Source organism: Maylandia zebra, linkage group LG7 (genome assembly GCF_041146795.1).
Source record: "Maylandia zebra isolate NMK-2024a linkage group LG7, Mzebra_GT3a, whole genome shotgun sequence".
NCBI classification, from domain to species: Eukaryota; Metazoa; Chordata; class Actinopteri; order Cichliformes; family Cichlidae; genus Maylandia; species Maylandia zebra.
This window is the reverse complement of record NC_135173.1, coordinates 62,168,633-62,186,158: the sequence shown is the minus strand read 5'-3', so window position 1 is coordinate 62,186,158 and position 17,526 is coordinate 62,168,633. Positions and strand designations below refer to the sequence as shown.

The 17,526-nt window shown below is 40.0% G+C and overlaps 1 protein-coding gene across 5 annotated transcripts in view; it reads right to left on the bottom strand.

Annotated features, from left to right (window-relative positions):
• Positions 1–2,095: 2,095 nt before the first annotated feature.
• myo18b (myosin XVIIIB) overlaps positions 2,096–17,526 on the bottom strand; it is a 72,510-nt gene continuing 57,079 nt past the window's right edge. For 3 of the 5 annotated variants that reach the window (XM_076886837.1, XM_076886839.1, XM_023154178.3), the window contains 3 exons: positions 11,101–11,253; positions 9,432–10,357; positions 2,096–2,262 (listed from right to left, as the gene is read on the bottom strand). In XM_076886837.1, the coding sequence (XP_076742952.1) occupies positions 9,454–10,357; positions 11,101–11,253 (1,057 nt within the window). In that variant the 3' untranslated portion in view covers positions 2,096–2,262; positions 9,432–9,453. The remainder of the gene's footprint in view (positions 2,263–9,431; positions 10,358–11,100; positions 11,254–17,526) is intronic. The other 2 variants (XM_076886840.1, XM_076886838.1) reach the window with 2 other exon arrangements.

The following is a 17,526-nucleotide window of genomic DNA, read 5'->3' as shown; positions in this document are numbered from 1 at the left end:
TTGGCTCAAAATCTCACGATACATGGCCCCATTCAGTCCTTAACACGGATCAGTCGTCCTGTCCCCTTGGCAGAAAAACAGCCCCATAGCATGATGTTTCCACCCCCATGCTTCACAGTAGGTATGGTGTTCTTGGGATGCAACTCAGTATTCTTCTTCCTCCAAACACGACGAGTTGAGTTTATACCAAAAAGTTCTACTTTGGTTTCATCTGACCACATGACATTCTCCCAATCCTCTGCTGCATCATCCATGTGCTCTCTGGCAAACTTCAGACGGGCCTGGACATGCACTGGCTTCAGCAGCGGAACACGTCTGGCACTGCGGGATTTGATTCCCTGCCGTTGTAGTGTGTTACTGATGGTGACCTTTGTTACTTTGGTCCCAGCTCTCTGCAGGTCATTCACCAGGTCCCCCCGTGTGGTTCTGGGATCTTTGCTCACCGTTCTCATGATCATTTTGACCCCACGGGATGAGATCTTGCGTGGAGCCCCAGATCGAGGGAGATTATCAGTGGTCTTGTATGTCTTCCATTTTCTGATGATTGCTCCCACAGTTGATTTTTTCACACCAAGCTGCTTGCCTATTGTAGATTCACTCTTCCCAGTCTGGTGCAGGTCTACAATACTTTTCCTGGTGTCCTTCGAAAGCTCTTTGGTCTTGGCCATGGCGGAGTTTGGAGTCTGACTGTTTGAGGCTGTGGACAGGTGTCTTTTATACAGATGATGAGTTCAAACAGGTGCCATTCATACAGGTAACGAGTGGGGGACAGAAAAGCTTCTTACAGAAGACGTTACAGGTCTGTGAGAGCCAGAGATTTTCCTTGTTTGAGGTGACCAAATACTTATTTTCCACCCTAATTTACGGATAAATTCTTTACAAATCCTACCATGTGAATTCATGGATTTTTTTTTCACATTCTGTCTCTCACAGTTGAAGTGTACCTCTGGTGCAAATTACTGACCTCTGTCATCATTTTAAGTGGGGGAACTTGCACAATCGGTGGCTGACTAAATACTTTTTTGCCCCACTGTATGTCCAAGTTACCATGTTTCTGAGTTTTCAGATCATGCCAAGGTGTTAAGTTTGGGAGTTTCAACTGTCAATAACGATGCCGTTTAAGTTTAGCAGCTGAGCAGCAGATTACGTTTAATTATGCCATCACTCTTTTTTCCTGCCCTGGACCTGGAAATCACAGGGACACATCGCACATCAATGCCTGTCTGTTGTGGCACCTCAAGTATTTCTTGCACAATTTCCTTTAAGCCTTTAGTCTAATAAGTTTCTATATTTATTTACAAAGCTTAATAGTGTTTGCAAAAAGACTAGCAAGAACAATGGCAGGTGGTTAGATCTATGGTTATTAGTAAAATAACTATTCAATGTTTCAATAAAGAAAAACTTGAATAAAATAGTGTGAGTCATCATGAAAATTCAGAGCCAACACGGTGCGTCTCTGAACAAATGCATTTTTTATAACTCATCTGTTTTGATGAAAAAATACAAAACTTTATCCTTGCAAGAATTAATCGATAACACTCCACCCAAGAAAGCAATGGGGATTGTCAAGGGGGTTATCGCAATTTTTATATAGGGTCTATGGTATTCACACAGCATCAAATCCAAGTAAACGAAAAGCTACCACTACACACAGCATCATACTGGTTATATGTGTCTGAGGTGGGAGCAAGAAAGTAAAAACAGGAAGAAAACACTTTGCAATCTAAGAGTGGAGTGACAGGAAACATGCTGCATTGCTTTACACTGAGCGAAGAAAAAATTCTAAGCAGAGCACAGGGTTAATACCAAGCATGGACTTAAAAGGTAGCGTGTGTCAGAAGGTCAATTGTCTTCCCGATACAGCACTTGTTTTGGTTTCAGTGGTTCTGGACCACACCACAGTGAAATTACAATTCCACTGCAACTTGTTGTGCAGCACCAAACTCTCCTTTTTTTTGAAAGATTTTCAAAGCACCACATCCACATCTGTGATAGAATTTTTCAACACAAGACCAAAACAATATAATTTAATAATTTAAAAAAAGGAATCTCTTGGAGAAATGACTCACAAAGAGTAAAGTTACAAAGCAAACTGTTCATTTCATTGTCTTTATTCATATATAAACTGCTTACTTTAAATACAGACTGAGTGATCAAAAATCGAACAAATGTATTTTTGGTGACTTGTGAATTTCCATATGAAGAGTCAAAAAGCTTCTGTGTTGCCGTGGGAGGAACACTCGCCATCTCCAAAGGTCTCTGCTGGATGTGGATGTGGATGGATGACAGGACAATAGAAAAAAAATCAAAGACAAGATGGTCAGAATAGCAAAGATGATGTGAAACAAAGAGTAACATGTAACACATACACTATCTGGGCCTGTAGTTATCAACCACCTCTGAAGTTGAAATGGGACTAAAAATACTATAAGCTCAGATATTTATGAGTCATGCTACGCCCACTCCCCACAGGGAGCTCTCATTTGAAAGAAAATGATGTTACTGTTTTACAATTTTCAGAGCAATAAGATGAAATTAATGACAATGTCTAGTAGGTTTTCCTCTGTGGTGCCAGTATGAAATCACATCTGAAATAATGGAGGCCCCGTTCCCTGATAATGACCTTGGAAGTTAAGAGCATATTTTATTCTTGGGCACTTCTATGAAAACTCATAAAAACCTGCATGTTTCTCAAGGCAGCAATTACGTGCAAGTGCATAGAAATGCTAGAGGCATCTTAATGTTGGATCTGCAAAAAGAAATGTCATGTGTCATTTGACATGATCACAAGATGGCGGGCGTGATCACAGCAGGATTGGCGTCCTCGCGGTGGTGCGGTGATGTTTGGTGTTAAAACTCCAAACAATTTCAATTATAGACCTTGTTTGGGCAAATAAATAAACTAAGGTTGACATTTATAAGAGACGAAATGGCAAAGATGAAGAAAGTTGAAGAAGATCTGGAGGAGATTAAACATTCACTTAACTCGCTGACGTCGGAAATTGAAAAAGTAAATAAGCAACAAGGAATATTAATGTCGATGATGGACCAAATCAAAGAACTAAAAAACCTGATTAAGGAGAAAGACAAGACAATCCAGTTTTTGGAAAGGAAGGTGGACGATCTAGAACAGCAGGCTCGACTTGAGGAAGTGATTATTACGGGTCTGGAAACTAAACACAGGAGTTATGCGAGAGTCACCGAGTCTGGGACCGGCGTAAAAAGAGGAGAAGACGAGCCCCCGATGGAGGAGCTACAGTCGTTGGAACGGCAGGTTGTGGAATTCTTTTCGAATAAAAAACTTCCCCTGCATAGTAATAATATATCTGCATGCTATACCCTTCCTATAAGGCACACTAATGCTCCTCCAGCAATTGTAGTGAGATTTGTAAACCGTAAACACAAAGTTGATTTGCTGAGGCGGTCCAGCCTTTTGAGAGGAAGCGGAGTATATTTGAATGAACATCTTACAAAAAGAAATGCAGATATTGCTAGACAAGCTCGCATTTTACGGAAGGAGCAAAAGATTCAAGCAACCTGGACCAGGAACTGTAAGGTGATGATCAAACTGAATGGAATGCCAGAAGAAGCCAAGGTTATAACGATTAAGGATCTTGAGGAATTGGACATTTATACGAGATGACATTATCAAGATAGGCAAATGGCTACGACCAATCATGGCTATGAGCCTAAAAACAATTAGTTCATCCTTTACAAGAACAGATGCTACTTCGGGTGGAAAAGGACAAAAGGAAATTGTAAATTGTACACAGAGATCAACGGACTTTAAAATTTGTCGATAAATGAATGTGCGATTGCTAAGGATCCCTTTCTTTTTTTTCTTTTTTTTTGAGGGTAATATGTAGCCCAGCTAGAAAAAAAGAGCAGTGGAAAGTAGTTTTTTTTCGTGTATAATGTAAACAATTTAGTCATTTCTTTTTTCTTTTATGTTTAAAGGAAGATGTGGACAAATAAGATTATCTGTTGTCATTTAACTTGGCCAATCAGCAATGAGCTCCCAGTGACCCTTGCTGTTGACCTTGATCACATGATTTCCTGTGTTGCCATTTTGTTCCTGTTCATACAATGCCATGTGCCAGAGAAACTAATGTTCCCGAAGTCGAATCGCTAGGAGTTAAAAGCAAGTCTGCTGCAGTTGATTTTGGTTGTTCAGAGTTTCACCCTGTCAACGGTCAGGTTTTTTTGTTATCTGGTAAAAGGATGACTCGACAGATGGACCCAGTCTGAAGCAAGCCCCGTCGAGGAGCAGTGATTCCACAGTTCCAGTTAACTGGATGGCGAGCCAACCCGAAATTGAATAGGATTTGCCAAGGTTTTATTGAAGCCAAAGTTTCGTTCCCATTGAAGCTTCAGATACCTGCAGGACTACAAACTTTCTTCCTTCATCGGAGTGTGGTAGGACAAACATTAAACAAACTGAACGGGCCCCAACGATCCATCAGTGACCAGACATTATCCACTCATACAATTGACTCAGAGAAAGCTGTATGCGCGCACTTTTATTTAGTTTGTTATTTTGGGGGAAATATTTTGTATTTTATTTTATTGCTTTCATTACATTGTTGCAGCTGCTGTGTGTCAAATATAACAAATTTGTGAACAGTCTATTGTGATGTGGTCTCTCCTTATTGGTGTTTATACCTTGGGCTCCTGCCGATCCTAGATCTTCTGCTACTGGCTAGTGGAGTTCGGTCATTCTTAATGATAAGTCGTAAGTCCGGTTACAAATAGATAGTTTTAGAATAATTATGCATAATGCTTGACGACTCAGATCATAAATCATATGATTTTTAAGTAGGTATTGACCCTGAAAGGAATGTGCTTAATACAATTAATGTCACATGTGACTATTATACAGAGGAGCAATTCAAGGATACGGTTGAAATAGTTAATACATTTTCTTTAACTCATATTAATTGCAGAAGTCTTTATAGAAGTTTTGCTTCGATTAAAGATTTCCTGTATAGTCTGAGAGGCAGGTTGCTCTGTCTGAAACATGGTTAGATGAGAAGAGGGGTTGTCATTTCTGTATCGAAGGGTACGATTTATACTTTGTAAATAGAATTAAGAAAAAGGCAGGAAGAATGGCACTTTTTCTTAATTGTGATTTGAAATGTAAAAAAGTTGAATGTGTGTCTGTGGCTATAGACGATTTAATGGAATCTGTGACAGTGGAATTGGATATAGAAAGAAGTAGTAATATAATTGTAACGTGTATATATAGGAAACCGGGGTCACAGATTGAGTTATTTACAGAGGCAGTAGAAGACTAATTGAGTAAAGCTAAGGGAAATAAGACTATGTTTGTGTGGTGATTAGAATATTGATCTTTGTAAAGAGGCAAATGATAAGGCTGCGTTAGATTTTTTTGAATTATTACTTGGTAAAGGATTTTATCCTTTAATTATAAAGCCGAGTAGAATAACAGATAAATCAGAAACACTAATTGATCATATTTTCATTAATAGCTTGGAGAGTAATATTATGAGTGGCCTCATCATAAATGATATAAGTGATCATCTACCAGTCTTTTTTACTTTTGATTTAAATATGAAAAGAAAGGAAGAAGTTGGTTTCGTGAGTCATAGAAGGTTAAGAAATAACGAGGCAATCAACAAGTTTAGACAAGATCTCATGGAAGTGGACTGGAAGGAAGTTTATGTTAATGAGGTCAACGTTGCATATGGAGCTTTTTTAAATACTTACTTGGCCTTGTATGATAAACATTGTCCATTGGTATCATTTAAGTATAAGAAAAAGAATAAGAATTTGAAACCTTGGATAACTAAGGGTCTTGCAAATGCATGTAAAAAGAAAAATAATTTATATAGGGATTATATAACACAGAGAACTAAGAATGCGGAAATTAAATATAAAGTTTATAAAAATAAGTTGGTATTAATATTGAGGAAAGCTAAGAAAGACTACTATAATAAACTTTTTCAGGAAAACAAGAATAATATTAAGGGCATTTGGAATATTTTTAAAGAAGTATTGGGTAACAAGAACACAGCCTTAGATCGACCTAATTATTTCATTAAGAATAATCAAGTTGTCGAAGACGAGACTGAAATAGTAAACTAATTCAATTCCATCCATCCATCCATTCGCTTCCACTTATCCTTTTCAGGGTCGCGGGGGGCGCTGGAGCCTATCCCAGCTGTCATAGGGCGAGAGGCGGGGTACACCCTGGACAGGTCGCCAGTCTGTCGCAGGGCCAACACACAGGGACAGACAACCATTTGCACTCACATTCATTCGCACATTCACACCTAGTGACAATTTGGATTATCCAATTAACCTATCCCCACAATTCAATTCTTTTTTTGTAAATGTTGGACCCACTTTAGCAAATTTAATTAGAAAAAATGACGATCCAGAATATGAGGAAGCCTGGAAAGGAGAAAGTAGAGTGTTTAATTCTATATTCTTGGCTGATACTTCCATAAAAGAAATAGTAGCAATTGTAGAAAATTGTAAAACTAAAAAAAATCTACTGACTGTGATGGTATAGACATGGTTGTAATTAAAAAGACTTTAGATTGTATAAGTATTCCTCTTTGCTATATTTTTAATCTTTCGTTACAATCAGGAGTATTTCCTGATCGAATGAAAGTGGCAAAAGTGATACCCTTATATAAATCAGGAGATAAGCATAGTTTTAACAATTATAGGCCAGTGTCTCTTTTTTCAGTTTTCAAAAGTGCTTGAAAAACTTTTTGCGCAAAGACTTGATAGTTTTATTGAAAAATATCAACTAATAAATGAAAATCAATTTGGATTTCGTAAAAATAGATCAACGGCATTAGCATTGTTGACTTTCATTGACGATTCATCTGCAACCAATAATAATAAATATAAAGTGGGGGTATTTGTTGATTTAAAAAAAGCTTTTGATACATTACAACATTCTATTTTGATTTCTAAAGTGTATAATTATGGTGTGAGAGGAGTGGCATTGAATTGGTTAAGGAGTTATTTAGAAAATAGGTCGCAATATGTACATTATCTCGGTAACACCTCTGAAAGATTGAAGATTGTATGTGGCGTTCCTCAAGGTTCTATTTTGGGACCTAAACTTTTTAATTTATACATTAATGATATCTGTGACGTATCAAAAAGGTTAAATTTTATTTTATTTGCAGATGACACAAATTTTTATTGCTCTGGAGAGAATTTGAAAGATTTGGTTGAAATTATGATTTCTGAGATGTTAAGATTAAAAATATGGTTTGATGTAAATAAATTATCTTTGAATCTGACAAAAACAAAATTCATGATATTCGGCGGAAGAAGTTATTATGTCCATTGATGGAGAATTGATTGAAAGAGTTACTGATTTTCGCTTTTTGGGTGTAATAGTACATGAAAATTTGACGTGGAAATCGCATATTGAGTATATTAGAAAGAAGATGGTTAAAAACATTTATATTCTGGGAAATGTAAGAGATTTATTAGACTATAAAACAATGCGCATTTTATATTTTTCATTGTTTTTCTCATATTTTAGTTACTGTATTGAAGTCTGGGGGAATACATATGAGAATACTATAAAACCTCTAAACTTATTACAGAAGAAAGTGATACGAATGATTCATAATGTTAATTATAGAGAACATACAAATAAATTATTTAAAAATCGAAATTATTAAAATTAGGAGATTTAGTGAAATTACGGACACTATTAATTATGTTTAAGGCTAAAAATAATATTTTGCCCTTTAAGTTACAAAGAGTATTTTTATTGTGTTCAGGGGGAGAAGATAGCAGAAGGAAATTTTATTTTAAGCATCAGTTAGCTAGGACTACACAAAGATTAATGAGTCCAACGGTTAGGGGTATACGACTGTGGAACTCTCTTCATTATAATTTAAAGAATTGTATAAATTTACATTGTTTTAAAAAGTGTTACATGCTTAAAACGATAACTCAATATGAAGAATGTGAATGAAATTGGAGTTCATTGAAAAAGGATCCATTATAATTTTTTGTTTTATTTATTTTAATTTTATTTTTCTCCTTGTTACTATGTGGAGTGGTATATTCTGATTGTAAATTTGTTGTTTGGTTTGAGTTAGGACTGGAGATAAATGTTAATCTTAGTTTGTTCCCTGATTTTTGGTGCCCACTTGTAATATAAGTTGGATTGTAGATAGGGGGCAGGGTTTAATAAGAGTATTTTCTTCTTCCTGCTCCTTTTCACACATGGTTGTAGTGCTTTATTGATAGAAAGTGTGGTTGGTTTGTTTGAACTGTTGTACCAAGTGTGAAATAAATAAATAAATGAAAAAAATGAAATGAAATGTAAAGCGCTTTGAGGGCCCCGAAAAGCGCTATATAAATGCAATCCCTTATGTTTGTCATCTTGGCCCCTGACACAGTTGCACACTGACACCTACTAAAAAGGTATTTAGCAGCTGTCAGCAGGTGTAATGGTTGCCACATTTACCATTTTAGGGCTAGATTTACTAACCAACTGCGGCACCACAAACGGGTCTAAAAGAAGTATTGACAGTATTTACAAAGATAGCACAGTGACAAGATTTTGTGAAAGAGGTGTTTGTAACTGACCCTGCTTTAGATCTATTTCTGGGAGTTCCTCTCAAAACATACAAAATATAGCAGTAGACTATTTAAATAAAACACACAAACGGATTTACTAACATTGATACATACAACACAGGACAAAATGTACTGCTAGTTACGCTATTATTGCTCAGTGGTGCATTTTCAATAAAAAATGTGACCTGCTGTTTCGTTAAAAACCTTCCTTGAAGAAAATTGGTCTTGAGGTTTGCTGGTAAACATTGTAGCATTTTCTTAATTAGCAGAAGTTGAAGAAGTTAGAAGTTGTCTGTGTTTGTGCATGTAGCAATACAGTTTATGCACGCAGCATTCACTATTATACAAATTTGGCAACTTGTGGCTCCATAAATCAAGATCATGAGCACCAACCACTGTTAAGAAGGCTTTGCTTTGACCAAGTCCATCTTGTATTTACAGTCTGTGTTGTTAAAAAGTAAGGTTTTGTTACATATGCATTGCTCAGAAGCTCCACCTGCTTGCTGTTCAAATCTTTTGGTTGTAAGGTGTTTACAGTCGGCTGTCTGTAAGAAAAACTAACTCAGCTCCTTAACTGAAGGGTTGCACCAAGTCCAAGTATGAGACTAAAAACAGGATTATTTTGAACTGTGAATCACAAAAAACTACTTTCAGAAAATAAAATATAAGAAAATAAAATGACATTTCAAATAAGCATAACAGAACCGCTTTAAAAAGGTTTCTACGATGGATTTGACTAACATGCATGTGGAAAAAAATGGCTCTGATATCAAAACAATGTGATGCAACTACTGTTTACTATTTCAAATGTTCCCCCAGTTCCTACATGTAGCTGTCCATCTACACACCTGAGACTGCCGCACATCTGCTTCAGTCAGTCTCCTTTTTCAGGTATTTCTTCATGAGTGAAGCCACGTCTCCCCCCTCGCTGCCCTCTGCTTCCAATCTCTCACCCTGCGGCCTCTCAAACCTGCGTCTTGGCCCACCACCCTGGGAGCTTCGTCCTGATCCACCTGAGCTAGAGGACTCCGATTCAGAGCTTTTCCTGCTGTGGCTCGAGGGAGGCAGCTCTCCAAAGTGGACGCTTAGTGCTCTCCTACCTCCTCTGACTGAGCTGGCCAGGCTGCTGGTTGACTGAGCTCTCCTGATTGCAGGCAAGATGTCTGAGGCCGTGTCGTCACGGTCCAAAGGCAGACGCCGATTTTGGAAGACCATGGGTTCTGAACCTAGGGATCCTTCACCTACGTCCTCTGGAATGAGGCTCCCCACCATGCACTGCCGTGCTGCCAGAGGGGAGCGCTGGATGGGAGTTGTGACAGAGTGCAGCGACTTCTCTTCCTCTGGGATGGAGACGGAAGGAGCATGATGACGAGCAGCAAGTGAGGAGAGGTGCGGCAATGAGGGAAGCGATGAGAGAGAATCACCTGAGTTAAAGCGAGAGACTTTGCCTCCAGCTGCAGAGAGAGTTTTGGTAGAACGTGGCAGGAGTGGGGAGGATGGTTTCAGGATGCTGGGACCAGGTCTGGGCTCCTGGACATCTTCTGGACTGAGAGAGAGGGCCGAGGCTCTCCGTCTGAGAGTCGATGCGCCGGTTGTTTGATAAATTGCCAAAGAGACAGTACTGCCAGTTTCATCTCCTGCATCACCGCCAGCTCTGCGTTTACGAAGTCCTTCCAACAATTCAGACAGAGCTGTGGAGGATGGGGCTCGACCAAGAGATCTGCTAGCAACGCCTCCAGCCTCAGAGCCCTCATCATCAGGATTCACACAAGAACTAGAGAGTGATAAAAGAAGCAGTTTAAACCACAAACCAGCCCATATGTTTGGCTAACATACACAGACATCTAGGGCTAGAACTAAATATTGTCTCATTTCATCTATTGGGTGTTTATTATCAAAAACATTCTCTGTCCAACTAAACAGCCTAAACAGGGCTGAGCATTATATCAAATCAATTTGATCCATTCAACATTTTTGCTTTTTGAAAAACTCTGAGCACAACATGAAAGCATTAAGCTGAATGTCCACACATCATCTTTGTGATTCTGAAGAATTCAAATATTTTCTGTGGTAGAGCACAAATCAGGAGATTTCAAAGGTACTTTTTGTAATTGACCAAAACTGTAAGAAACAATATATTTGATTGAAATGTTACTTCATAAGACGTGCAGTTAGTGGGGATAGGTTAATTGGAAACCCTAAATTGCTCATAGGTGTGAATGAGAGTGCGAATGGTTGTCTATGTCCAGGGTGTACCCTGCCTCTCGCCTTAAGACAGCTGGGATAGGCTCCAGACAACCACCAGCACTCTTCAGTGGGAGAAACATTTCCTCATTCATCCAAGTGACTTTAACTTTTTGGGATTTACTTACTTGAATGATGGAGCATGCATCAAGACAGTAGTTAATAGTAGTGTCACACAGTACTTGAAACACTTATCGTAGCTAGTTAGCTCATCAAAATCAAGCTAAGTGATTTATCATTGCAGCTTGAAGTACCTTGTGTTAGCAGACTTACTGTAAGCTGTAGGTGCTGATGGTGTCAGCAACAGACTGACGGCCCCCCTGGCTGCTGTGAAGTGAGCTTCCACCGCGGGAGCCTCCTCTAGACACTCCTGACCATGTGTGAATGCCTTCTCCCCCAACAGAGCCGACACTGGACACAGAGTCACTGCAGGACCAAAGCAAACCTCAGAAATCTGCTACAGCCAAATTGAATGAAATTAGATCTTTACCTTTTCAGCTGCTATAAACATGCAAGCACAATAAAAAAGGAAATATGCGACTGCAGCTCCATAAACAGCTGATGATTCCACTGTAAGCCAAGATAGCATTACAGCAGGGGTGGAGCAGCAAGTAATGACTCATAAGATTGGCACACTGCAAACTTTCATGGCGCACTTTATCACAGGACTGTTTTTTGCTTACATGCTTACAAAAGGAAATGAAAAATTCTCATTGGTCTATGGTAAAAACATGCTCTAAGGCATGCCATCAGTTAAGTTAGTGTCCTGTGGATTTTGGATGTTAGTAGTCATGTACAAAACCCTTCTGTCATGGCCTTGAGTCAGAGACCCAAAGTTTATGTTTTGGACATTCAGCAATATTCTCAAGTTAACTCCCTGGTTTTGGTTCGTATTGTTGTGATCCTTTCCTGTGTGGTATTTGTCATGGTCTTGGGTCGGTGACCCAGTGTTTTTTTTCTTGTTTTTATTTATATTTTTTGATTTAGTATTATTCATGGTTCTGTTTTTGCTTCCCCTGTGTCCTTGTTCCTTGGATAGTCTGTCATGTCTCTCGTGCATGTTAAGTTCTGTCTCCGTGTTTATTAATTTGTTCCCCTGTCGTGTCTCACGCGCCGTCTTGCTCCTCCTGTGTTCCTTGTCTTCAGTCAGGCCACATCTTAGTATGTGTCTCTTGCTTCCTGTTTTAGTTTGATAGTCCGTTGACCTGTGTTCAGTGTATTCAGTTTTGATTCCTCTCTGTCTGATTAGTCCCAGCTGTGTTCTCACCCGTTTCCCATCCCGTGGTTATCCTGTGTGTGTGTATTTAAGTCTTCAGTTTTGCCCTGTTTATTCTGGTGTTCTCCACCTTGGCTGTGTTTTTCTCGTGTGTTTTCCATGTTCCCTAGTTACTGTATGTCTAGTTGTGAGTTTCCAGTGAGTTGCCTGTTTCTTAATACTAGTTTATCTTTTGTTTCTTTTCGTGTTTCTTTGTACTTTGATTTTTAGTTTGCTTTCTCAGCTAAATAAAAAAAAGTCTGTTTTGGAGTCCTGTGTTTCAGTCCTACCGTTGCCTGCCAATGAGCCCACCATGACACTTTCATATCTCAATCGCCTTGAAGGATAACTAAATACTTTTGACTATTATAAGTATCAATAACAATAATATACTCACCAAATGTAACGTACGGTTACATTGTAACCTTGGTTCTCTGAGTGAGAGACTATCTCTCCACTCCATTACATATTCCATATGTATGGGGTATGATACATAGAAGTATGGATACTTCTTGAAGACACTCCGGCTAGCCGGGCCACGCCCCACAGATTACATGTAAAGCAAGCTGTGCAGGCGTGAAACCAGTGATAGTTTGATAAGATAAGATAACCTTTATTAGTCCCACACGTGGGAAATTTGTCAGAATGCTTCTCCGAGCGGCCTACAAAAAGAGAAGAATCTGAAGAAAGCGTGTTGCTAGGACTGATCGGAGGCAAATTTAATTTCAAAAGACTACCCAACCCTTCATAAAAGTGTGATTTTGTGCAAACTGTGCAAAAAGGAGTTTGCATACCACCAAAGCACCTCAACCTTACCATCTAAATGCAAAACATGTTGCAGCGAGCACGGAAACTGTGGGAGCTGTTAGCACTAGCAGTCCCAGTTCGAGTACCAACAAAAGGTGTCGGCAGCCCAAACTTGAAAAAATTACTTACAAATTCTCTTACAAAATGGATTGCTCTGGACTGTAGACCACTATCAGTGTAGTAGATAGGGGGTTAGAAAATGTGCTACAGTTAGCATTAGGTGATCCAACTTTCCAACTGCCATGGCGACAGACTATTCAAGTAAAATTCAACAGCTTTATGACACTGAAAAACAAGCAAAATTAGATGCATTACAAAAAACAGACTTTGTGGCTCTTAGTGGGGATCACTGGACTCCCCCTCAATCTGTACACGCCTTGTCATGCACTAAGATCATCAGGTCAATTACTCCTGGCCCAACCTAAGTTTAGACTGAAGACCAGAGGTGATCGTGCCTTTGCTTCAGCTGCACCCAACCTTTGGAATAGCCTTCCTGCTTCTATTCGTGCCACAGACTCTATCCAATCCTTTAAATCAAGATTGAAAGCATACTTATTTAACCTGGCTTTTCTGACCAGTTAATACCCTTTTTAAACTTTTTATTAAATGTATTATTTTATTATTAATTTTACTGCTGTTTTTATCTTCTTAGTAGATATTTTGTATTCACGATCTGACCTTCCTCCTGTATTGAGGTTTGATACCTATTCTACTTAACTCTTCCGGTCTATTAGTGCCTCCATTCTGTCTGTGCTAGTGCCCGATCTGTACTCTGTTATTGACTTATGTTGTTTCTTCGTATTACTGTGAAACACTTTGGTGTGCCTTCGGGTTTTAAAATGTGCTATATAAATAAAACTATATTGGATTGGATTGTATTCTGTTAGTAATTCTAATTATCTCGGAGTCACTGCACATATTCTTGATGTCACTGATGGGACATGGAATCTACAGTCTTTTGCCCTGACTGTGCAGAAGACAAACATCAGAAACTATTCCAAAAACTGCGCTGAGTAGTTTCTCTCTTTGGCAGAAGAATGGGGAATTCAACAAAAGGTAACCACAATTGGGACAGAGAGTGCACGAACCATGGTGGCTGCAGCACCTCCCATTCCATCACATGCTTTGTGTTCCTCAAATATTGCAAACAACCCTCACTGTTAGCCCTGCTGATAGTGGTTTTAGTGATGCATTAGCAAAATGTTGCAAGATAGTGGGTCACTTTAAACACAGCCCTGCTGATACAGAGGAATTACACCAGGAGGAAACAAGACTTGGGCAACAGAAAGAACCACTCATACAACATGTTTCCACAGGGTGGAATTAAATGCTGGATATGTTTTTTCATCTACTAAAGAATCAAGAGGCTGTTTTTGCTGCTTTAGACAAACAAAAGCACAAGCTAGTCATTTTAACTCCATCAGAGCTGGTAAAACTCCAAAAGCTGGTGACTATCCTTGAGCCATGCAGGTAAATAAAACTATTTTTTAACTTATTGTTACTGTTTCTTCAAAAAGCTCTATAGTTGACAGTTATTGTGTAGATTTAAAAATACTTTCTTGAACTGTCTACTACAGGTTTGTGACTCAGCTTCTTGGAGGTGAGACATATGTCTCATATTCAATTGTTTTAACTTCTTTCTGCCACCTGCATCACACCATGGAGGTCTCTGATGATGACTCAAACTACATGGTGACTGCCTTCACAAAGGACCTATCCCAACGTGTAGCTACACTCAACCACCAGTGGCTCAAGACAGCTACTGTGCTTGACCCACGCTTTAAGAATTTAAAGTGTCTTGCGAGGGGAGAGCGAGAAGAGGTTTGGACCAGCCTTGAGGCCCTGTTGCAGGAACAGTGTAAAGATGCCACCACAAAGGCGCCAGTAAAGACAAAGAGCCTCCTCTTGTCTTCATTGGCTTCAGATTCTGATTCAGATGAGGAAGCCCTGTGTAACAGGGGCCCTGAGTTTGTACAGAGCAGAACCCACCATCAGCGAGCAAACTGCAGTTGTGGTCCAGCCGAGCAGGCACCCACCCACAACTGTCTGTCCTGGCCCGCAAGTATTAAATTAGTCCTGCCACTTCTGTCCCATGTGACAGACTGTTATCACTTGCAGGTCACATAGTAACAAAAAAAGAGAGCTGCCTTGAGCTCTGAAAATGTGAACAGGCTAGTTTGTCTAAGTAACTGGCTGAAAGAGATGGACAATAAATAAGCATGGAGGTATTGTGAGTCCAATGGGTTTGTTATTTTTTGCACTAAAATGTTCCATGATCACATTGTTTTAGCCTAATGTACAAAATAATTTTGGCTAAGGTTACTCAGAGTTTAAAGGTGAAGCTGGTCAAATGACCTTTTATCTTTCTGCCTTATTTTTCTAACAAGAAAAACTGCACTTTATGTAGACTTTTTATTATTTTTATTTAAAGACAATACCATTCTGAAAATGTACTTAAAGTACTTAAAATAGCACTTTATTTTGAAGTCTTCCCAGTTTTGGCCAGGGATATTATTTTTGCTTCTCTGTCTTGAATTGAAATGCAGTTTAAATGCTCACCCCCCCCCCCCCCCCCCGAATGATGGCTACTGCTGATGGGCACCCAGAACCTGCTCCGGGAAAGAGGGGCTGGCTGCCATGTTCAAGCGGGAAAACCACATGAAGGTGGCAGTTGGGGACCATGTCACTGCCGCACAAATGGCAGAGAGGGAGGCACCCCTCCACCCTCACTGGTTGAGTGGGCCCGCACACCTGAGGGGAGAGGAACTTCTACTGAGGCATAAACCTGCTGGATTGCCTGTACCTCACAGTGGGACAACTGGGACTTGGACAGGGGCCTGCCCGAGATCCCGGGATGCAAAGAAATGAACAGTTGGTCCATTGCCGAATCGGCCGGGTACATGTGATGTACAGCGCCAGAGTTCAAATCATTTTAGAGGCAGCAGATGCTGAGCTGCCTCTCGGTCCAAGCCTTCCATCGGAACTGAGTGCAGCTTAACCGACTGGGAGAGGTGGAAGTCCATTTTCCAGTCATGGATTGGCCTTCCCAGAACACAGATCTCAACATTATTAAAGCAACGTAGGATTATCTCAACAGAGAATGGACAAAAGGAAGCCAAAATCCAAACAACCACTTTAAATATCCTTCAAGATGTCTGGAAAACTATTCCTCAAGATATCTTAAACAAAGTAGTGAAAGCTGCCTAAGAGAGTTGTACAATTGTTCAAACTCTGTCTTTTCCTTACATGCTTTACTTCCACGTCTCTTTCAATACACAGCTAATACACAGCTTTTGTAAACTAGGGGACAGGTCCTTGAGCTCGAGTCCTCTATCAGAGCCTATGACTCAATGCCTTGCACAAGGATTCGGGAATGTTGTATGATATTAACAGGACCCTAAGAGCCTCGTTTAGGAATCCAATGGAGGTGAAGGAAAACACAAGAGGCAAACTTCAAGCCAAATGCACAAGTCATAATCAAGTGAGGGGTTCACCAAGGAGATGCTCTGTCCCCATTGCAACCCCCTCAGCCAGATCATTAACAAGACTGGCTATGTATACTGACTATGAAATACAACAATCATTAGCCTACTTTAGTAATCTCAGAGGGAAAATTCGTTGTCATAGAAGCATATATACAAGACACAACAAAGAAATCGCATAAAATGAAGGTTCCCCTGGGGGACTTGTGTTTTGTTATTGTACTTCTGTACTAACCACAGTTTGTCAATGACAAACATCATGTTAGAGCATAAAGGTGTTTATAAGCACATAAGGCATCTGAGGTTGCAGGTTGATGATTGATTTTATAATTGTAACATCAGATCTGCAGCCATCTGTCTTGGGCACTTGGGTGAAGAGAGGTGCTGAGCTGACAACACCACAGATGAAGAGAGGTTTCAGGCTATAGGAGTCACCACGAGTAGGAAGGGAATTCCACACACACCGTCTACAGCTTTGGTGGAACACTGCTTACCTCAACTGAGGCTATATTCAGGCAGTGAAAAGTACACACAAAGTGAGGAGGATCTCCTCAATACCATAGTTGTGCCTTCTATTGTGGAAGCAGAGTAGTCCGCAGTGATGCAAATGCACCAATCTGTTGGGGTGAAGAGAGAGCTGAGCATAAAAGCAAAGTTGTCAATTAAAGAGTTAATTAACATCCCTACGCTCACCTATAGTCATGACCTTTGGGCAGTGAGCGAAAGAATGAAGTCACAGACACAAGTAGCCTTCGAAGAGTGGCTGGACTGTCCCTTAGAGAGAGGGTGAGGAGCTTGGTCATACGAGAGGGACTCGGAGTAGAGCCGCTGCTCCTTCATATCAAAAGGAGTAAGATGAGGTATTTTGGGCATCTGACTAAGATAGACGCCTCATAGGTGAGTTATTCTGAGCATGTCCAGTAGTGGGCCCCTGGGGGAAACCAGAATTTGCACGAGAGAGATTATATCTCATAGCTGGCTTGGGAACTTCTTGGTGTCCCCATAGATGAGCAGGAGAAGGTAGCTGGGGTGAGGGAAGTCTGGGCTTCTCTGCTTAGACTGCTTCCCCCCACCATCCAGATAAGCAGCAGAAAATGGATGGACACACGCACACACACACACGCACACACACACACACACACACACACACACACA